At 42.6% G+C, this 22,715-nt stretch overlaps 1 protein-coding gene across 3 annotated transcripts in view; it reads left to right on the top strand.

The window, feature by feature from the left end:
• The first annotated feature begins 7,867 nt into the window (after positions 1 to 7,867).
• The window catches only part of DAB2IP (DAB2 interacting protein), a 156,794-nt gene continuing 141,946 nt past the window's right edge, over positions 7,868 to 22,715 (top strand). The window contains exon 1 of one of the 3 annotated variants that reach the window (XM_015644695.3): positions 7,868 to 8,254. In XM_015644695.3, coding sequence (XP_015500181.1) covers positions 8,137 to 8,254 — 118 coding nt within the window. In that variant the 5' untranslated portion in view covers positions 7,868 to 8,136. Of the gene's footprint in view, positions 8,376 to 14,874; positions 15,233 to 22,715 lie in introns of those variants that run through there. The other 2 variants (XM_015644696.3, XM_015644698.3) reach the window with 2 other exon arrangements.

Below are 22,715 nucleotides of genomic sequence, written 5' to 3'. Positions count from 1 at the left end.
CACAGTAAACAGATTGGCTGATAATGCTGAATACCAGGCAATTTCCTTTTAAATTAGCAGATGGGAGGGAAAGGAATATAAAAGGAAGTAAGAGAAAAAAAGAAGCTAGTGATGAATGTTGAACGGGAACAAAATGTTGCCAAGACATCACGAGAGAATGAAGAATTGATGGAGAAAGGGAAATTAAATTGGTGCTTGATATGGGAGCTCAAAGAGCTTTGAAGCCCTGGCTCCAGTGTCTGAGGAGTGCTTTATAGGATCCTGGGACAGATGTGTTTTACTGACATGCCCCTTGTGGCTGCAGAATTGGACATGGGGATGGGTTTGTGCTGATGATAAAAACCTGCAGCAAAAGAGAAGCCCAAGAGGGGATCTCATAGTCTGTGCAGCCTGAACGGCATTTCTGAGCATCAGGAAAAGCCAGTTTCATCTGACACTAAAATTATTCTATCAAGTGATGGGAACTGATTATAGAAATTTGTTGTATCTCCTTGTCAGAATAAGAAGGCAAATGAGGACACAGCTAAATCAGATAAAGGTAGGCTGCCATAAAGGAGGGGGGAAAAAAGTACTTTTTAATTCTTCCAACCATTCTAATAATTTCAGTTAGAAAAAAGCTGGAAGATTGGAGAGTCTGGGGATGCTAATATTGCCCAGGGAGAGGTGGACACACGCATCTGAACAGTCAATAGCATCTACAGCTGAGTCTAAAACAGTTACACACTGCAGCAAGTCAGACTTGATAGAGAAAATAAGTTAATGAAAAGATGAAGAAGCTGTATGCACTGTACTGGAGTTTCTGGAGGAGATGAGATATACAGGAAGATCAGTTATAAAACCCAGCATGTTCCAGCAGGAAAGGGGGTCTGGAATGAGTGGGTAAAGTAAGCAGAGACAGAATGACTGAACATGGAAATCCAACTGTATCAATCACCTGCGTACACAGAGAGAGGAACTTGTATATTTAATTTGGGTTTAAGTAGGCTAAAATGTTTTTCTTTAATTTCTTTTCTCAGTAGCTGTATTGCCTAAAATGCTGTAAGTAAATGTTAATTCAACTTGACCTGCATCTGTGCTGAGCTAAGAAGTATTTCAGGGTAAATGGGAGAAGCATGAGGGCTGACCTGTGGTGGAAGGATGATTCAGGAGGATGGGATTCCTGAATAACTTGTTCTAGATTCCCAAAATACCTGTAGGAAAGACAAAAGATAAGCCTCACATGGACTAATTGGAGAAGTGTCATAGGAGTCAGGAAAGGAAGTGTAGGGTAGGTGACTTATTAGTCAAGATTTTTTGTTCATCAGCATAATGAATATCAGGTCTGAAACTCCCAAGGATGCCAAGATGAGCATTTCTTTTCTGTCTTTTCACCTTATGTTTCCTCTTCCTGTTGATTTCAGTGAAGTTTCACATTTTCTAGCCAAGGCTGAAATGAGATTTGCTGGAAGTACTTCACACCCACACCAATAACTCAACAATTCTATGGAAACTGGGTTAAAACTGGTTTCTCTGTCAGGTATTTCGATCTGTTTCTGAGGGCTTGGCTCAGGCAGAGCTAATTGAGTAAGAACAGGGACTGTGTTCTCATACTTTTATTCTGCCTAAAGCAAGGGAGAATATTGAAAAAGTGAATGTGAAACCAGAAGTTACTGGACAACAAAAAGGAAGACTGACAGTAATATCCCAAAAAGAGACATTATAAGCTTTTTTTTTTTTTTACCAGAAACAGATTAGAAACCCTAAGAAAGAATAAGCCATCATTTATCTTGGGTTTCACTTTCCAAGTGACAGCAACAAACAAAAGTTAGCTCCAAACCTTTTTGCTATGGGAGTTTCACATAATGCAGGAGCCCATATGGAGTAATTTAGCCTCAAAAAGCCAGTGAAATGAAGAGGCTGCTTGATCTGCAGGAACAACAATTTGCTGAATCTCTAAACTGAAAGGGAGAGAAGGAGAGAAGGACAGGAAATAATAAATGAAGGAAAAGAAGGAGCAGGCTCTGAGCAGACAAACTGACAGCCTTTGAGGGCTCACTCTATGTTTCAATGCAGCAGCTTTGTTTATATGCCTAAGCACTATCTGGAATTTTTTCTTCTTTCTAAATTCCATGTATTTCTGGAGAGAGCTTGCAAATGGAAAGGAGTCCAGCATTTCTGTACTGTAACTATGGATGTGTGGGAATAATCTACTGCTCTGTGGACATTGAGATTTCAGAAGATCTGGATGTCAGTTTTCCACCACATTTACACTGAGTATGACACTGGTCATATCTGGAAGAGGGAAGAAAAGATAATATTCAATATACAAAAATATTTATAAATGCTTCACCAAGGCTGCTTTTCCAGCAGACACTGTTAAGGATTTAGCAGTTTGTTTGGATTACATTTCTTTTAGCCTGGACCTTACAGAAACATCAGGCGGAATTTATGTCCATGTTTCAAGAGTCTGCATGTGATTTTCCCCATGCTGCTGTGCAGTAAGATACCTTCAGAGCTCCATTCACTATGAATTTAGCTTGGTGCAAGAAAGAAGGATCAGTAAATTTCAATGTAGTCTACACTTGTAAGATACTGACCCAACATTTGGGTATCCTCAGGATCCTGGTTAAATATCCAGATGTTTATATGGGTATTTCTCTGAATTGCACTTTCTCTGGGTAATTTCATCACAGTTTTTATTAATGATACATTGATTTATTAATGATACTCCTGTTGATGTTGTATCTCCCTTCCATAACATGGCAGAGAAGAGAAATGCACTCCCCAAGGCTGTGCATCCGCTGAGGCAACACACACTGATCCCTGGGCATCCGGAACGTGAGCAAAGCTTTGCAGAGTTTTTCAAAGGAGCTGAGAAAACAGCAAATGCTCCTTGTTCCTGTTTCTAGGAGACAACTGCAGGAACATAGTGAGGAATCTGTAGAGTCAGCCCAGATGGAATCTTAGCAGACAGCTTGGTAAATTGGGCACAGAACTCTGGGTGTTGCAGACCTTTTGTTAGTTCTGCCCAGGAGTCAATTTAGTTTTATTTTCCTCCATTAAACTTCCAGTAGGGTTTTACTAAAGAAGCCCAAAGACACTTTCCTCAGTCTGAAGTTTACAGTAGCAGGAGGTGATATTATATTCTAGTGACCCTGAAAGGATGTCTGGATGTTATTATCAATTTTTGGGGTCTTTAAAATATTGACTACATTTTATTGTTGGCATTTTTCACAGTAGAATATTTAAAGTGTGCTTCTTTCATAGCAGTACTTGTATTTTCTATAATTACTATGGACTGTAATTCTGAAGCATTTTGTTGTTTTCTTTTCTTTAGAACTTTGTTTGTTAATGATTACAAGACTTAGTAGTTTGTGGCAGAGATTTAAATAGAGATAAAAGGCTCAGTCTGTTCAGCAAATGGCTTCTGAAGGCAAAGGGGGTTCAGGAAGTGCTGTATTTTGGGCACAGAACTGCTCTTCCACCAGAGAACATTCTGATACACCAAACTCCTAATGGTTCACAGCACAGAAAGCACTGAGGGAAGGTGTGACAGGAGCCAGTCCTTGCACTGATATCCTGGGGAATGTCTTTCACATTGGCTCTTTCTCCAACACTGATCTTGCAGCATTTCACACTCTATTTAATCATTACACTTTTTTTTGCACATGTTTTTTGTCTGTGGTGGAGCTTTGCTGAGTTCTGGATGAAAAGTTGCCACCTCAGATGTGTGATTAGAGCATCACCTTCTTCTGAAAATTAAGATAAAAGCCTGCTGACTTAATAGCAGGAGTGTTTGCACAGATAGAATCTTCATAGCTGGGGCTGCTCTGCAACTGAAGATCCCAGTAATATTTGACTTGTCTAAATGAAATGGTTAAACTGGGAAGATTCTCTTGGGGAGATTCTTCCCCCCCAGTATGAAGTAACCAAGGCTGCATCATTTCCATTTGTGCCTGTGACATATTCAGGCACATTTCTAAGAGCTGTAGTTCAGCTCAAGCAGAAAAGCAGCACAAAAGGGCTTTGGCATGAACTTTTGGAGTCGGATGATCCCTACACTTGCTGTCCAGGGCAAGATAAGCTGCATCTCAATGGGAACAGCCCCAGCCATGAGCAGTGACTTTGAAAATGTGCCAGGTAAAGCCAAAGAAACTGAAGCTGGTTACTGGGTATAAATTGTTATTCAGCCCTCACAAAAGAGGAGGCTTTGACAACACCCCCGGTAACCTTGGCAAAGGGTTTTGTTAAGCAGGTCTGTGCCTCGCTGGCTTTTCAACCCGCAGGCATTGATTGCTCCCTCCTACATGGGAATTTGTGTTCTGGGAAGGGCTGGGTGGTGGCAGCAGCTGGGGCATCACGCTGGGCCTTTGCTCCGCTCCCAACAGCCGCCTCCAGCCGCCGCCAAGGAGAGGAGCCCGCTCTGCTCCCAGGGAAAGGCAGCTGAAACTGCCCTCACTCCTCCCTGCAGAGAGCCAGCCCCAAGGGCTCTGAGGTGTCCTTGTTGAATCACACAATCCTGGAGTCATTGAGGGTGGAAAAGACCTTTCACTTCAACAAGTCCAGCTTGGATTTCTCCCATAGTGTGACACTACTGAGGATAATGAGTTAGCTTCCGGATGAATGGAATATTGTTTTGAAGGATGGAGTGTTGTTCTCACAATGTCTCTTGGTTGCACTTATTCATACATATTTCTACTTACTTTTTCCTATAGATCTTTAGCACCTGGTAGGACAGAAAACAGGCCTTTTATAGACTGCTGGCTGTGTTCTGTTGCTATTATACCTGAAGTGGGGAAAATGGTCCAAACAGACCTACAAAAGAAACCCTTTGCCCTGAAATAAATCCAAGACCAGTTATATCACCACATTCACACTGCAAACTTAGACTGTATTGCTTAATCTGGAAATAAACAATTACTTCATGATAAAGATTCAGTGCTGATCTGTGTGGCTGATAAAAGAGAGATGAGGTGATTTGCCCCAAGCTTTACAGCAAACCAGAAGCAAGGGTCATCTTTCTTGTTTACAGTTTCATGTTTTGGTGTAAAATAAATGCCAATGTGAGTGATGATTCCATCTGTTAGGAAAAGACATAGGAGTTAGGAAGTAGCAGCTCCCAATTCCTCCAGTGTAAAGTCTGACATATTGAACACGACTTGAGCTTGGGACATAAAAGATGCTGAAGCAGACATCATGCAGCCATTAGGCAATTAGATAGAGGTTCTTTTTCTGTCTCCAAACCATCTACTGAGGGGAATGCAGAGATGCTGTGATTAGACAGCAACAGAAGACACTTAATTTCCATTTCCATCCAACAATTTTAAAATTCCTTCCTTGAAGAGTCAGCTTTCCAAAACTCTCCATTTTGTGATCCACTTAACCTTATGGGTATTGCAGAGAACATGCTCGCTGGACTTCTCTTTCCATGCTCATTAGGTCAGTGTGCTTGGCTCATTTCCTAGGATTTGGTCTAGCACAGCCTCTGACCATCCAGCCATTGGTCTGAAAATCATTCCCCTCTTCCCTTCTGCAGTTTTCCTTTCAGTGCCTGAGCAATTAAAATCCCGAGTGATCAAAGCCCTGGTCTTCCAACTGTCTCTTGTTTTTCACAATCATGGCATGAGCTCCCTTGCCTCACTGCATGAGCTGAGCTCAAACAAAGAAGGTATGACAATTGCTCAATTGTTAGGAATTGTGAAGAGTCTTAGCCAAAATATTGACATCATTCTGACTTACACATTAAGAATTAATTTTTGCTAGGTCTGTAACTAGAGATTAGCAAATCATTTGGATGTCATTAAAACCAAATTGATTGTCACAAAAAATCATTGGGGTCTAAATAACTATTGCTTTTCCCTTTCCTATCTTGATTTCATGATCCTAGCTATTCTGTAGCATTCCTGGATTATTACTGACTCTCCACAAGGAAAGATTTCACAGGTGTTTATTCTTTTCTGGCTCCAAATTGTCTCTTTTACGTATATGCAGCGTCTCTTTCATGGCAGAATACAAATTGTTTCTCTGTTTGTAATTTGTCTTGACTCAGATGTTCCTTGCAGAACTATGGGTTCCTTTACGTCGACAGTCCTGATTCTCCAGGCATTTTTAGTCCCTTGTGATCGAGGAGTCAGTGAGTCAGAGGCTGTGTTTGTATATTCCCACATCCTGAGGTACAGAGCAGGCCTGCTTAGGCCTCCTCACCCCAAAGGGTCTCCAAATCCTTCCATAGCCATTTCTGACAGCCTGGAGGGATGCAATGTGTCGCTCAGAAGTTAAGACACCTTTTTCCATCAGCCACTGATCCTGGCCCGTGGACATGACCCAGAGCAGGTGGAGCACTGCTGACAGGCTGTGCCATGTGCCTGCAGTCACCGAGTAGGTGTTTTTGTGGGGAAGGTGGAAAGAGGGAGGTTTTTTTGTTTTGTCAGTGAGTGGGAGAAGTATTGAAGTTGTAAAGAACATCGGGAGCGTAGGGTGCGAGGGGGGAGAATAGAAGGTTTGCAGCACTGTAATTTCCCCCAGGGCAGAGATCTCAGAACAGTATTTAACAGGAGCTATAGACTGTGCAATACTTAAAACAAATAGATGGAAATGAGTCTTTCTTCTATTAATATGGCCTAGCCCTCAGGAACAGTGCTAAAATGGGTTTGCAAGGCACAATTACCGCAGAGTCCTGTCAGGCTGCTGTTAATTCCTCCAGGCAGAGCTCGGTGTTTTGCTGCCTTCAGCCAGCCATTCATTTGTCCGCCCACAGCCCGGAGCCCCCGGCGGCAGCGGGGAGCTCCAGAGCCGCTTCCCTGGCCCTGGGGAGGGGGAGCTGCTGGGGCAGGAGCGTTACCCAGGCCCAAAATAGCAGCCCCTGCCTGCCTCGGTGCTCTGGTACCAGCCACGGCAACCCCAAAATGCACCCAGGCTGCTCTAGGTGTTTAGAGCGATTCTTGCCTTGGATTCTGTGAAAAGCGTTCTTTTGAAACAAGGTATGTTTTAATACCTTAGCTGGAGTGTGGAGGAAAGAGTTTGAATTGTGGTTTCAAGGTGAAATTGATCCTGAAAGCTAGATTCGAAGAATTATTTCAGGATTGTTGTAACAGCTATATGAATTCACCTTTCGGAGGCACAGCTTGGTTTAGAGTTGCACTTTGATATATTTTTCTGTTATTTTGTGGATATGTCTTCAGAGAAAATGAAATTTTTATTCTTCAGCCAGGTGGTGGAGTCTTCTTCCTCAGCCCTTGCACTGTATCATTTACCCAAGAAGTTCAAAGCATGTAGAGCTGGGAGGTTTCGGCTCCCTTCCTGTGAGATAAGATATATTTCAATGTCACTATCACAGAAGATTGAGGCACAGGGAGCAGTTGTGAATTACGAGAGGTCTCAAGGAGGTAGTGGCAGACCAAGGAGCAGAGTGAAGGTGACCTGATTTGCAATGCTGTGATCTGGCTGTCAGCTGATACAGGCTCTGTGGAGAGACTCTGGTGTCATTTACCATCCGAGTCCAGCCAAGCTGGGGCTCGTCCTTCAGCTCCTTTGCAGGAGCTTTTCCAACGCCAGCCTAGCAGCAGCCTGGCTTGGCAGAGCAGGGAAATGCAGGACAAGGTCCCCAGCCAAAGGCTGCTGCTGCGGCAAGTTCCGAGTGCCCGGCGCAGAGTCCCGGAGCTGCCTCCCAGTCAGGCACGGGCTGGGCTATTCATTCTGCAAACAGCCTCCTTCCTCTCCATGCCAGCCCGAGGGACACGGGGGAATGGCAGAGTTTATTATAAACTGAGTGAAGGAACAGACTATTGCTGGAGGAGATCCAGGGTTATAAAAGATTGGAGCGGGGAGGGGGGGAGGAGGAGGGAACAGGACATAATTTGTGTTTGTGCGTGAGGGGGTGCAGACTGCTGGCTTCAGCGAGACATTCCCCAAACCCTCAGGACCTCTGCCTGGTTTTGGTGGGATTTTGTGCAGTGCATCCCGTGCTGTGTCAAAGCCCACTTACTTTTTATTGTATCAATCATCCTCTTTATGCAGCACCACGACTCGGAGAACGCTTGCAGGTCCTGTTCTGAATGAGCAGTGCTCGCTGCCAGCTCAGCCTAGTTACTGCTGTAACTTAGTCTGGGGGATGGGAGAAAAAGGTTGCTGCTACTTTAAATATAATGCATTAAGAGGATGCTGGAAAAAGGCCTGCATGCTGTAATACCCAGCCATCGAGTTGGAAAAGGAGCCAGATGTAATACAAAAGAAGAAACACAGCCTCTTATGGATGCTGCACTAATTCATAAATCAGGTGAATCAGCTTAGGCAACTGCTGTGTTTTTATGCCTCTGCTGCATGGAGAACTGCATGTTGGATGCTTTTATTTGAAGTAATGGAACCAGATAATCCTTTGGACCAGGACAACTCCAATGGTAAGAAGTAGAAAACATAGAAGAGAGAGCGAAAAAAAGGGATAATGAGAGTGTCTGAGTTACCCATCCTGCTAAAGGCACAGGGGTAGGCATGTGTTTGTAATGTCTTCTGCATGGATAAGTGGAACTGAATGTGGGAATGTGCTTCACAAGAGCTTAGAAATCCCTCTGTTTAAAGGCTCTGGAGACAAACATGTAGTAGACTGATACACTGAGATATTTATTCTACTGGAAGGAGCAGGAACAGGCAGAATTAACCTGAGCAGTCTGTGCAGAGGGAAGAGGGACCTGTGCATTCCACCTTATTCAGTTTGGGGGGCTTTTTGCCACTAAGAAAAGAATGGAACTTTGTGCCGTATGTGCTGTCAGATGTAGCATTTGGGAACAGATTCTTTATCTGTGGAAAGCTTTCCTCCAGGCAGATGCATGAGTAATTTACTTAGGAAGATATATTTAGCCAAGGACCACATAAACTCACCCTGGAATTAAAGTCCATGGTTAAAAATGCAGCTATTCCATGGATTTATAGCATTCCACATGCTGATGTTCTGCTATCCAGTCTATTGGAAAGCACACAAAAAAGCATAAATTGAGGGGAAAAGTTGTTTGCAAGTCTTATTTCTCTGTTAGTAGAGAGAATTGGCTGCATTGAGGATAACAAAGTATTCATGTTTATGAAAACAATTTCAGATGGTGATTTTTGGAATAAATTGATTCTCAACTGTTTAATATGCATTTGGTATATTCTGAATACAGCTTGAAATCCACTAAATATTCCACTTCCTACATAAATATTGTTCAGGAAGTAGTTATGGATTTCCCACAGCATATTCTCTGCTGATAAACAGAGCTTCAAGTCTGACTCAACTGCAGTGTTAATATCACAGAGACCTAAAACTGTGCGGAAAGAATGTGGTTAAGGGAATGAAGTAACATTTAAACTATGTGAACAGTTGACTGGGCAGATATAAGTGGGCAGCACTGCTTTACTTGGGGCTCTCTGCCCTGCTGAAATCAAACTTAATCAAGGACAGATTTCAGTGGTGTTTCAGATGATAATATTTTCATGAAAATATTAACAGGGGAGTCTCACACTTCTTATTTCTCTTTTCTACTCTATTTCATATGTAGTTATATTAATTCCTCTCAAGAAGAACAGCGTCTGCCTCTCATGTCTCATACCTCCTCTTAGACCACAGAGACACAGAATTAAATCTCATTTTCTTTACAGCAGGAAGTTTTAGGATTTTCAGGGAAGTGCATGCATACTTTGAGCTGATATTAACAAATATATAACCAGGTGTTCTTGCCCACCTGGCCTTTATGAGTAACAGAGAGTGTCTGGGTTCTGAGGGAAATACAAGTTTAACTTTATTTTCTCTAGTATGTTAAATTCCTAACTGAATTTAGAATGCATAGTTTAAGATACATAATTTCTCATTCTTTTCTTGCAGACATCTAAAGCATATTCTGTCACATTGTGTAGAAACTTTGTTTTCCTACAAAATATTTGAATAAGTCAGCAAACACTGGGAAGGTTCATAAGCTGGGAAATGAGAGATAAGCAAGCACTGCTGGTACCAAGGATCTTGGAAAAAACTTCACTGCTTCCTCTTCCTAACTATGTAAATCCCCATCTTCCTCTTAGTTTTGTTTAAATTACTTTGATTTAAACTATCTCATTGTAAACAAATGGCTTGAATCATTTATTGATCAGAAGGTCAATTCCTTCCCTGTGCTGCTGCTGGAGCTGCGGCACTGCAGGACTGAGGGACTCAACTGCTGTTCTGAGATCCCAGGCGTTATTTTGCATGAATTCAGTAAACAGAAAGTTCTCAGAAATCAGCCAGCAGAGTGCTGTTCAGGAAGATTTGCCCCTTGAGAGCATTCCCTTGTTCTGGAAACAGCCCCTTGGATATCCAGCAGCTCTGGACACGCTGGGAACATTTGTGTTTATCCCAGTGGGCTGTTCATGTGACAAGTCTTAATGCCCTGGGGAGTGACCATGACTTGGAACTCCTGTGCTTGCTGTAGAAATACCTTTTTACCTTCAAGAATGCCAAAATAAATCCCTTTTTCTGCCAGCAGAATGAAGTCCATTCTTTAATTTTTGCTCTGTCTGAGAGTCCATGTAGGTTAACCACCTACCTTAAAATTCAGCCTTGGCTCCTTCTGTGTTGCTTATTTCCAGTGCAATCAAGAGATGATTAATGACAGAAAAAGCTGTTCTGAAGAATTTGTGGCAATAATGTATTTGAGAGTTGCTTTTCTTGTCTCCTGCAGCCCTTCCATTTGCTTACTAATGTGCATGAATTCAGCTCACAGGACGTTGGTGGAATATTCAAGACTGGGAATCTGTCTCATTTCTTAGCACAGGGTTGTTGTTTTTTTTTTTCCTAATCAAATTAAGTTGCCAAGTTTTAATGGAGATGCCTCATAGATTTATTATTGCTTGTAGTTGGAACAGGGAATCACCACTCATTTATGTGGGGGATTTAAGCTGTGTTGGTTGCCTTGACGTAACAGTCCCTGGAATAAAACCACCACCTGTGGGTGCAGTGGTTACTGGATTTTTCTCTGTGATTCTCCAGGGAGCTGCAGTGCTTGATGGCCTTGAGCACAGCCTGACAGGCATTGGAGATTTGTACAGGGGATTCAGTAACTTTTCTCCTGTGCATGGGATAAAGGCTCACAGAAAGCTACAGGTTCTCATATGGATTTTAAAAATCATTAAAGCAACCCCCACGTTATTTTCTCCTTCTCCCCCACCCATTATTTTCTTTCCATTCTCTGGAATGCAGGTGTGTAGAGAAAGATTAATGTCATTTTATGATGGCTCACAGCTCTGACTTTTTGATGTGTTTTTTTAAAATGTACTGGCATGGATTTACTTGATTCTTTTCACAAAAAAGAAAAAAAAAATCTTGGAAGAAACTTGCTGAAAAATGTGCTGATTCCAAAACCATAACCCTAAATTACCCATTTCAGAGGGATGACATATCATAGCTATGGATTTCTCTTTTGTACTATAGCCACTTGCTGCTCCAAGAATAAAAGACAGCTCAGCAGCTTTCTGCAAGCTGCTGAAGATTTATAAGATGTTTTATTTGTGTGCAAACTCTTGAGTACAAAATATATATGAATTATGTATTCTTTGTGTCCTCTAATTGCTCAGATCTCAGTTTGTACAGCTCTTGTCAACACTGGAACCACCTCTGAGTTTATTCTTTTCTGTGTCCTCACAATATTTCTTTGTGATTCGGTTGTTAATCCTTTAAGAGCACAAGATTTTTATTAGGCTTTTTGAACAACCTTGTAGACCAGATCCCAACTACTGGTTTTAGTGGAATCATACTCCCTACACAATAGGTGTGAATCACAGATGCAGATTTTTTGCCACAAAGAAATAAAATTAAACCATTGTGCTTCAATAACACAATAATTACAGCATTTTTTTTTCAGTCTCTGAAGTACACATTGAACCAAGTGAATTACTTGGATGACAGCCAGGGTTGAACTTTGTCTGCTGTTGGTAATTGAGATTCTTCAGGCACTGTTCGAGGGCAGTAATGACATCCTGGCCTCAATGACACCTTGGTGTGCATTAAAAATCACACCTGGTAGAGAGGAAAACAGAAACAAGGGCTGGGAATGCAGAATTTTTGGTAGGTCATGTGTGGTAGCAGAGTTGAGTGAGAAAGCTCCAGGGAAATGGGGGATCAAGGATACAGCAGATTACTGGATAATGATTTGTTGATGCTTTCTGCAATTTCCAGGTTGGAAACTGAGTTGGGGACAACCATTGCATGCAGTGGTTTCCTCTCTGTCCCTGCTGAAATCAGTAGAAGAGGGCAGAGCCAGTCAATAAATGAGCATCCCACTGAATTATGGGCATTTAATAAGGGAGAACCATCCAGATGGAATCCTGAAGGAATATTCAAGGAATGAAATGTAACCATCCATACTTGGAGGTGCTGGAAACAGTCACAGTCATCTCTTGGTTCTTTGGAGCTAAAGAAAAGGGTCTTTTCATAGGCAAATTCAAAGCCTCTTTTATATTCCTCCTAAAAGAGAGGAACTTCAGAGCATTGTGAGGGAACCTCCCAGATCCATCTCTTCCACACAGCACTGCCACTCAGAACTTTCTACTTCAGCCATAGCTGGAAGGGGAATTCACCATAACTGGATGGAAAGGAAGAGTGCACAGGCAAGGGATTTCCTGGGAGCAGAGATGAGGAGTTCAAGCTTACATTTGATGTATCAAGGTGTTTATAGGTGAGAAGCTTTTAAATTAATGAGACTCCAGTAGCAGCTGTCAGGAGCTGGAGGAGCCCAGAAGGAAGTGACCCTTATTAATGAGATCTGAGCCCCTCATTTTGACCCAGTGGGGTTTCTGAGCCCTTCAGCCAAGAATTGCTGGGATGCCATGGATGTAACTCAGCTGTTGGCCAGGAGCCTCCTCTTCTGGTGCTGCCCAGAGAGTTGGGTGTGTGCTGATGCCTCCCACCCCTGGCTGACAAACCCACCCTACAGCTGGATGTACAGAATAGAGAGCTGCTTACCCTGAGCTGATGTTCCTTATGGTGTCTGACTGGGACATTTGCCTGGGAGCTTCCTCAGAGCGTTATCCCAGCACTTTGAGCATTATGGGGATCATGTTTGGATTTTGATGTGCTTCCTCTCTGAGCATCTCCAAGGAAGCAGCACATGGAAAAGCTGTAATTGCTGAGTATTCCTCCTGCTGGTAGAGGCTCAGAGGCCCAGCAGATGCCTTGCTCAGTGAGTCAGTTGTCAAAATGATTTTGGCTGCTATGGAGCTTAGTGCAGGGATCAGAAAATACCTGCCAAAATGAGGCTTCAGAAAATGTTTATTTTCCTAGCAGATCTAGATATGCCTCTAGTTTTGTTTTACACCTTCTAACACTTCTCTAGCTGTAGCTGGAGGTTGGTGGGCAGCTGTGGCAGATGTTATAACTCGAGCCCTTGTTCTTTGTGCTGGAGCTGCTTGTGTGGGTTTGTTTGCTTAGTATTGGGTGGGCAGGGCTTGGCTGATGGAGCAAAACGATGCCTCTGGATGTGGGTCCTGCTCTGAATCCTAGGCAGAAACCCTAATACTTGGTGTTTTGAAAATAGGAGAGTAAAATGCAAATAGTGTTCTCTTATTTGGTCCAGAATAAAGGAAAATAAAAAAAGACAAAATAATAACAGTAAAAGTTAGTCCAGAGTTCACAAAATTTTATTGTCTCTCCGACTGGCCCTCTGTTTGCAGAAGTGCTGTTAGAGCCATTCTCCTGGCAGGGAGAATATCCCTGAAGAGTTTTTCACAGTCCATGTGTCAGACAGGAATGCAAAGGATCAATTTACAGCCAGAGACAAAGATCTGAAAATGTCCGGGGGGATCTGGGGGAGTGTTTCTCACCCCAAATAGTTTCAGTGATTTAAGTGATCCCACTTGCCCGACTGCAGCCTGTGTCCAGCTTTGCTGGGTTCAGCAGCAATAAAAACAGAGTCTGTGGCTGCAGCAGAGCTGGGGCAGGAGCACCAAGCACAGCAAAACCTCCTCGCAATCACTTCTGCTACAGAGCTAGAGAGAATTCCAGCATATTGTGGAAAGCTCAGGAGTGTGCCACGGTATTCCAGGGAGAACCCGGGTGCTGTGCGTGTTTCCATGAGTAACTTGCTTTGTTTAGCAGATCATCTTTTATTATTGGGTTGCAGCTGTCAGAAAAAACAGGCTGAGGAGTTGTATTTAGAAGTGCCCTCTGGATGGTATGGTTTGGAAGCTGCACAGAGCAGTTGGAAGCACTTTCCAGTTCACTTTGGCCAGTTTTTGGATAATGGTTCTACTTTCCCTGAAAGTTGGTAATCATTTTTATTTTATATATTCTTGGAGATATTTGTTTTATTGTCATTTAAAGTTTCCTTGTAAACTTCAGGCAAAACTAGAGGATGTATTAATCTATTTCATGTAATTTGCAACAAGGTCTGCAAAATCAGGCCTTAAATCTTAGAAATACACATTAATGTATTCAGCAGGAGACAGCACGAGGGGTTTGTCTGAGGAAGAGCACACACACAGTTCATCCTTTGTTTTGACTCTTACAAATGTTTGTTGTTTTTAAAACTGAAAAAAAAAGAGAAGGTTTAATTATTGTGACTTTTAACCCAAGATGAAGCTGATCACACAAATTCAAGGCACAGAAAAAGTAATCAGCATTTCGGATTTAGGGAAAAAAAGCAGGTGCATTCAAGTTGAAGCCAGTGCTCAGCACACTGAGAGCTGCTGACCCTCCTGCCTGTGCCTCTGCCGAGGATAGAGGCAGGTTTTATTTTCCCTGCTTATTCATTTTCTGAGTCATTCATCTTGTGCTATAGCTATTGAAAACTGTAACAGAGTCTGGGAAGCACTTGGCTTTTGAGTGCTGCCTCCTGATTGGACTGGGGAATGCTGCTGTTCGGGAATAATGTGTGAATACCATCTGCTCCGAGGAGCCGGGAGCCTCCGTGGATTCTGCAGGAGAGGCACCTTTAAAAGCCAGGACTCCAGGCAAGGGGAGCGCGCCTGCCTTCCCTCTTTCTTATCCAAACTTCTAGTTGTCACTGGATTGCCTTTCTGTTTGCCTGTGGAACTTTCTTCTGCTTTGCCCGAGGGCTGAGTTGTTTCTCCTGCGGGTTTTTGGGGGTGTTTTTCCTTTATTTTTTTCCTTGTGTGGGATTTTTTCTGGGGTTCAGCATGCACACCAAGCCAGGAAATGAATCGGGGAGTTTTGCAGCTGTTTATTGCAATACAAGAGTTAACGTGGAATGTCTGAGTTGCTTTGAGAAACTACTTCCAAAAATTTGACCTGCTCTAAAAGGTAAGCAGGGAAAGACTTTGGAATTTCGGGACTGCCTTTTTACTTGCAGTGGGGGTTTGTTTTGTTAAGAATGAATGTGTCTCATTTGCAATGTACAGTTGCCTTCTAGCAGTGCCTGGGATCAAAGACTGGGGTTTGTCTCCGAATTTCTTTAATGAGCAGAGTTGGAACAGATTGTCTCTTTTGTGTTGAAATTGTTTTACAATAGGTCTTAACCCAAACTTTCTGCAGTGTGAGTGTGAGTGTAATTCAGAACAGCAGCTCTATTTTGGGTTTGTATCTTTATGCAGAGAACTCTCAGGTCTCATTTTCCTGCTTATGGAATCTCTTTTTCTGTTATCTCAGACCAAGCACAGTTTGTTTTCAGCAGTCTGTACTTCTACTTTCAGAGGACAAGATGTAGTTTGTGAGCTTGTTAAATTCTGCCCAGTAATGACCTGCAGAGAGAACTGGGGCCATTCCTTCACCTCAGGACAGCAGGCCTGATGCCACAGCCTGGGGCCATCAGTCTCTCCCTGTTAGCACATCCTGAACTCTTGCATGTGACTTCTAAAATATGGGTATAAATTTTCTTTTCTGCAGGTTGCATTCCAGTTAGACTCTTCTATCTACACAAGGCAAAGCTAGCAAGTTAGCAAAGGGAGGGCAAGAAATATTAAAGGTTTGTAAAATCCTGTCCCTCCTTCCAGTGAGCCAGATTATTCATTTTACTGTGATCTGTTCAAGGGAGAAATCTGCAAAAAATAGTTCTAAGACTTTGCTGAAAACTCATGGTAATTAATTTTTGACAAATACCTGATTTTTACCTTCTTTTGTGTTGGTATGTTAATGGTAACTGTGCAGCAAGTGTGTGAGTTGTATGTACTGATATGTGCTGCAAGGCAAATGTTAGTACCTGTAATTGAGGGAACAGAAGATTTATGTAACTGATCTGACCTAAACTTTTCATATTCAATCAACTTCAGGTAAACAAGAGAAGGTCATGCTCCTACTGTGCTTCCATACACCCAGGCCTGTGGAGCAAATGTTCTGGAGTACAGCAAAGAGCTGTTGCATTGACAGTGAGGCATCTTTTCACTTAGTCATTTTCCTGGCCCACCGCCAGATCATCAAAAGCAACTCCTTTAATGAAAAAAAACTTACTTTGCTGAAGCCTAAATCAGGAAAATTGTGGCAAGTCACAGAAGGAATTAGGAGTTGGGCTTTGATGACCTTGGGGGTCTCTTCCAGCTGATTCTGTGATGGAATGCCTGGATCACAGCAAGCTGCAGCACCAGGACAGCTGGAGGGCACAGTGCTTGCTGGGGACATGGGATATGTGGGTTAAGCTCTCATGGTGCCATGTGTGCCACTCGTTTTCTGGATGCTCAAAAACTCTTGAAAGGTCTTGTGTGCATCAGTCCAAGTGGGGTTTTCCAGTAATATCACATTTTGGGGACAGAAAAGCTATTTGTTATTAATTGATAACAACAACAACAGCAGCAACCATAATAAATGCTCACTTAGGTCTTTTTTGCCGGAATTATATTGTCAGTTGTAGATTTCCCAGCCTGTCATTGGGCCAGACGTGATGGTTATAAAGAGGAATGAAATTCTGACCTCTGAACTCCAGAGGATCTGTTCCGTTCCAGACCTGGCTCCAGAAGCTTTCTCAGCCACTGTCAGGAGTGACCAGTTGAATATGGGATGTGGAATTGGAGCTCTGTAGTTCCGTGGGATGTCCATATGCATGCTCAGATCAAACACCAGCTGGTTGGAAAAGTGTGTTTATTTTTTGCTTTTCATACTTCATCCAACAGCAGTTCCTTGGTTCACTGGTGTGACTGTGACAGATATTCTTGTAAGGGCAGAGTTTCCTGGTTATAACCCTTCTGCAGAGGGTTCCTGCTGGATCCCTTCTGAACCCTTCCACAACTTAGCACTGGTCAATATTTCCTTTTAATGGGATCCTGTGTAGCTGCAAAGCACTTTTTGTGTGCCTGCCTGTGGCTGATGTGCTGCTCTGATCATCAGCACTGCAATGCTCCAGTGTTTTGCCCTCTCTAATCCAGATAACTTCTGGATTAGAGAGGGCAAAACACTTCATGCCAGCTTAAATATGAGAGGGCAAAAACACTTCATGCCAGCTTAAATATGCTGCTTTTACCCTCTTCTTCTGAAGGGGAGCTGAGTTAGAAGTGCCTTGTCCAGGGTCACACACAGGATGTTTTTCTCATGGTATTGCAGTGGCACAGCATCTCCTGTGTTCTCCATTAGTATTTTGCCATTCTTCTTGCTCCACAGTCTTCCTCCTTTCCCATTTCCCTTTCTGTGCTCTTCCTCCCAATTATAAATTGCTGAAGGACATTTGTCATTTTGCTGTGGGAGCACAGTCCACCTGGCATGTCTTTTGGAGTCTGGAAAATCTCAGCACAGGTTTTTCAGCAAACCAGGATTTTTGTTTCCTGAAGATGAAGAATTCTAATTTTCACTGCAAGAAAGTACTTTATTTTACTAAAGTGGCAACTCTGGCAATGCAACATCATTATATATTTACATCCTAATCTCAGAAATCCACACAGATTCCTTTCCTCTTCTCTTCCACCACAACTCTCTTGTCTGACTTGGTTGCCAGACTTTCCCTGGGAGTTCAGTCTCACTTAATTCACAAAGAATGTGGCTCCTTCTGCCATACTCAGTGCCTGGTGTCTAAATCAGGACATTTCTAGTGAACTTCAGCTTAAGATAAGTCTGACCTACCTAGAATTGAGGTTTCCAGTTTGCAGACATGACCCAAAGTGATGAGGCTCTACCATTACCATGAAATTCTCAGCCTGTATCTGCACTAGCCTTGCTTTTTATGTAATCTAATAGTCCTTTGCCAAGGAGTAAAATGTAATAAGAACTATTTTTGTGATCTTGGGAGTATTTTTGCTGGCTCTGAGCTCCTTGGAATAGATGCCGCCTCCTGTTATGATGTCATTGCTCCTGGTGCTTGCCAGTAGACTATCACCATGTTAAAAATCAAGATAAGAAAATCAAGATAAAAAATTGGTATTTTGCCTCAATGTAGGTCAGATGAAGCACAGAAACCAATGCTTTAACAGAAGAGAAGCATTGATGGGGAGAGAAAGACTTCAGATAAACTGGGACAATCCAGTGGTAAGCACAGGAGACCAGAGAATTCCTGGTTCCTGGCTCAGACCAGAGAAACCATTTTGCAGAGCAGCTGTGGAAGTGAAAATCAGAAAAAGGAGGGTTGATTTAGAATTTCCTCATGGAAATTTTGGGAGTCCTTCTTTCTCTCAAGGAATTTCACCCCACATCTTCTCTTTTGTCACAGGAAACTCTGCCAGCAACCTGTCCTGGGTTAGATCCCTGACCAAGAATGTCATACTGGGAACAGTACAGAGTGACTGGATAAGATTTATTGGGACTCAAATAAATCTTGGAAATTTAGTCCTAAAAATGTTGCCAGAACTTCATGGCAATTTTGTGAGGGGCTTTTGAACACTCAAACCCTGATTTCCTACCCCCTTGTTCTGAGATTGTAATTTTTAATTTAGAAGCAGAGAACTGAAGGCAAAGAATAGTGTCACTTGGGATGAGTCTTGTACTAAACTTCCTTCTGCAGCCCCTGTGTAACAGAGCTGAAATTAAATGGCTTAAAGACAGTGTGGAAGAACTGAAACTCTGGAGTGAAGTCAAGGTTTGAGAATTGGTATCTTATTTTAGTATTTTTGGTAAAAAAGGTACAAAAGGCCTTTTGAGATTGCTGTTGTTTTATGTGCCTTTGGAAAGTGCTGCCTGACTTCTTGATCTCAGGCATTTGAGCCATCTATGAGCAACATGGTGAATTTTTTTAAGCTCTGTTGTGAAAATATTGGTGCTTTGTCAGTAATCAGTTAAGTTCTGGTGCTTACTATCATTTTCCTTGCAAATGGATCCCACATCAAGAAATGTTCTTGAATATTTTAAGCTAATTATATATGTACATATTTTGGTGTTGGATAGAGATTAAATATAAATTAAAAACCAACACAGAAACGTATTCCCCAATGGATTGTAAGAAACTTTCTCCTACTATAAAAATCTTGTATCCCAGTAGATGTACCATGGATATTTTGAAAGTGCTGTAATGTTTAAGGGTTAGGGTCCATCTCTTACAGATGCTTTGGATGTGTTCCCTGGAGGCCAAGCCAAAGAACATCGTGTCCTGTCCTTTTGTCTGTCCTGATTTCTAATGAATCAATCCCTGATTTTCCTCCAGTGAATGGGTAGATATGCACCTTAAGAGAAAAGATACTCATTTCTCTGTCCCTGATCTTCCATGTTTCAGGGAGCATTGAAAATTTCCAACCCTTCCCTCATTGTTTCTTCTTTTACCACTTGAAAATGTTCTTGGGAGATTTTATCTTGCTCTGTGGATTGCTGGGTGCATTAGCACAGCTTCTGCTTGCCAGAGCTCTCACTAAGTAGAACTGGTTTCAATAAATCATTGTAGCTTTGGAAAGTCTTGAGTTCCAGTCATGGCAGCTCAGAAGAGGGAGGGGGAAACAGGAATACAAGAGCTTTTCCAGCTGGGGAAAGAGCAAAGGTAATTCTCCACAGAGGAGTCTGAACAGAGAGGTCTCTGATGGAAGGTTGTGGGTATCGTTCTCTTACAGGCTGGATTAATATTTCATCCAGAGAGACGGAACAAAGTCTTGTTCTGGTTGAAAGTGGAGAAGTGAGTGATTCAGCTTATTTTGTCAGGCATCTCCCTGCCTGTACAGCATTTTTCTAGCTATGGAGAAAGAGTGCTCTGTCTGGAGTGCCAGTTGGAGATCCTGGAGCTATTGCTTGGCCTTTGTCTCAGGCTGGTGCAGCTGATCCCTCCCTTGCTTTCCTGAGCAGTAAAATTCCCACCCCAGATTTAAATCTGCCTTTGTCAGTGATTCAGGCTCATACACAGCACCTCTGTTTCATTCAGATCCGAACTGCTTCAGGTAACCTGTGTCTGTCAAGGTTTGAAGTAGTGATCTTCTTATTTTAATAAATCCTGCAGTCGGACACAGGCTTTAACTCCCCTTTGATATTCCTGTTCCCTGGCCAGGGTAAGCTTGGAAATCATTTGAGTTTTGGTTTTTGTTTTTTTTTTTCTTTTAATTGCTACTTGCTCTCATAAGCCATACGATGCTTTTGATAAGAGTCATCAAATTTTACTGCTATCACTATAATCTCAGTGCTGTTAACCATCTGTATCTCTCCTCATGTTCTGTAGAAACTGAAGAGAAAACAAATACATAGTTAATTTTAGCACATCACTCCTCTTAATGGATTTTGTGTCCCAAGTAGCAGCACTGTTTAGTGTGTCAACAAATAACCTCATGGAAACAAGGAAGAATCCACACACAAGGACATTCCTCAATGGTTTAAAGCCCTTAGGTCTGTGTTACAGGGATCAGGAGTGGCCTGCAAAGGGTTTGAGTCACACAAAAGTCTGGACACTTTGTTATAACATCCATAAACTGTAACTTTTGTTTGGGGATTTTAATTCCATGGAATCTGAACTTGAGAAACGAAGTCAGATGGAGAGTCACCTGTGTCTGTACCTGGTGATGAGCTGTGAGCAGTAACAGAAGAACAGAGCAGGGAAAGGGGAAAAATCTGAGTTGAGTAAAGAGAAACCTGGGCAAAAGGTGTGGAGAAGTTGTGCAGCATGGATACAAGCCTGGGATACAGACCTGGGATACTTCCCTTTGATCCTAGAAAAGGCAGAGGCAGCTGGAGAAGAGCAGTGGCCCAGCTAACAGGGCAGCCCATGCCCACAGCCCAGTCCTGCCTTTAGGGAGCCATTTATCCTCCTCACTTCTCAGCATCCAGCCCTATGGAAGGGCTGCCAGATGTCACACCTAATACAGGATTTCCTGTACTTCACCTCAAATCCTGGGATTTGTTTAAAAACACGTGCAATATTACCTTTCTTGTGCCTGAGCTGAAAGATGGGAATCACTTCACAGCCAGTGACCTCCCAGGCTGTGCTTTCCTGACTTCCTTGGCTGCTCAGGAGCCAGAGGAGGCCCGTGTTGTTGGACAGGTGGAAATGCAGCTCTGCAGTCAGACACCTGCCAGCTCTCCATGACCAGGGAACACTCCTCATCCTGGGCAGGACCCTCCCTCAGGAGTGGCAGTCCCTCTGCTCTTACATCCCAGCGCTTACAGGAAGAACCACACACTCTACAAAGGTCATTCTACTGCTGATTACCTTCAAGGAGCACCAACTGCTCAGCAGGTGCAGTCTCACCTGAATAATGTACAGGAATTTGCCATTAATTGAAATATACATTAGAGATAGGCTGAAGTTAAATATTTTTTTAAATTACCCCCACCTCACCAAAGGACATGAAAAGAAAACTGTATCTCACTGTGTTGTTCAACTTTTTATGAAATGGAAATCACAAAGGAAAAGGTTTATTTTTAAGATAATGGTAAAATACAACAGAGGGACTGAGTCACAGATAGGAAGGACTGTCTTGAGAGCAAAATTACCATTTCATTTAGGCTTCACTGGAGTGGCCAGGATTGATGTTTAAGATTACATAGGTGTCCACCAAAACCTTCCAGTATTATATTTAATCATTGTGGAGACACAGAAGGGGTCCCACAATAAAAATTATATCTTTTAAATTTCCTGGTCATAGTGCTTTAACCTTTATATCACCAACAGCCAAGATTCAAACAGAAATGTGCACTGAAACTCTGTAATTTTATATATTCCCAGTTTTTTTCTTTATAGGAATCCATTTAAAATTACACAAGAAACCTCTCTTCATCTTCTGAGTGTTTCACTGATTAGCATAATTTATAGCCAGTTTTGTGAATAAGGTGATTGTACCCAGGTGATTGCAAAAAGGTCTGTGGATCTCAGCTTTATAAATATTATTCTGAATCTAACTTTGTTAAAGTAATTGATGTAACATGAGTGAGTGCTGTGCAGAGCTCTTCAAGTGCAGAGACCACACACTGTGTAATCTCTGGAGCCAGTTCTCATCATGCCTTTGCTTTTCTTAGCAACAAAATTAACTCCATCACTATAAAATTTAGCCAATACTTTACCTCTGCAGTCAGAATCTTCTCACATGAGATTCAGCCCACGCTCTAAATCCTGCCTTCGTTATGTGTCACTCTTTGCCTCAGAGAATGGGAAAAGTGACTTTGCAGTCGCTCAGCAGAAGCAGAGATGTTCTTACATCAGGAGGTGATGCAGGGGAGCCCTGGGAGGTCCATGAAGCACCTTCCACACTGTCTCTGACAATTAGAAAACCTCCAAGGCCTCTCCTTTGGAGAGTCCATCCCCAGCTGGGCAGTCCAGAAAGGAAGAGTTTTGTCTCTGCAGGCAAAGCTGGAACTCAAGGTCAGCCTTGAGAGGAGGTGCCCAAGGCTGAGCAGGGACTTTGTCACGGACAGCGAGGCCCCAGGCTGTGCTCAGTCTTGTGCTGGGCTCCAAAATGAACCCTGCAGA

Source organism: Parus major, chromosome 17 (genome assembly GCF_001522545.3).
Source record: "Parus major isolate Abel chromosome 17, Parus_major1.1, whole genome shotgun sequence".
Taxonomy (NCBI): Eukaryota; Metazoa; Chordata; class Aves; order Passeriformes; family Paridae; genus Parus; species Parus major.
Note: the sequence above shows the minus strand (reverse complement) of the source record. Positions and strands in the feature narration are given on the sequence as shown.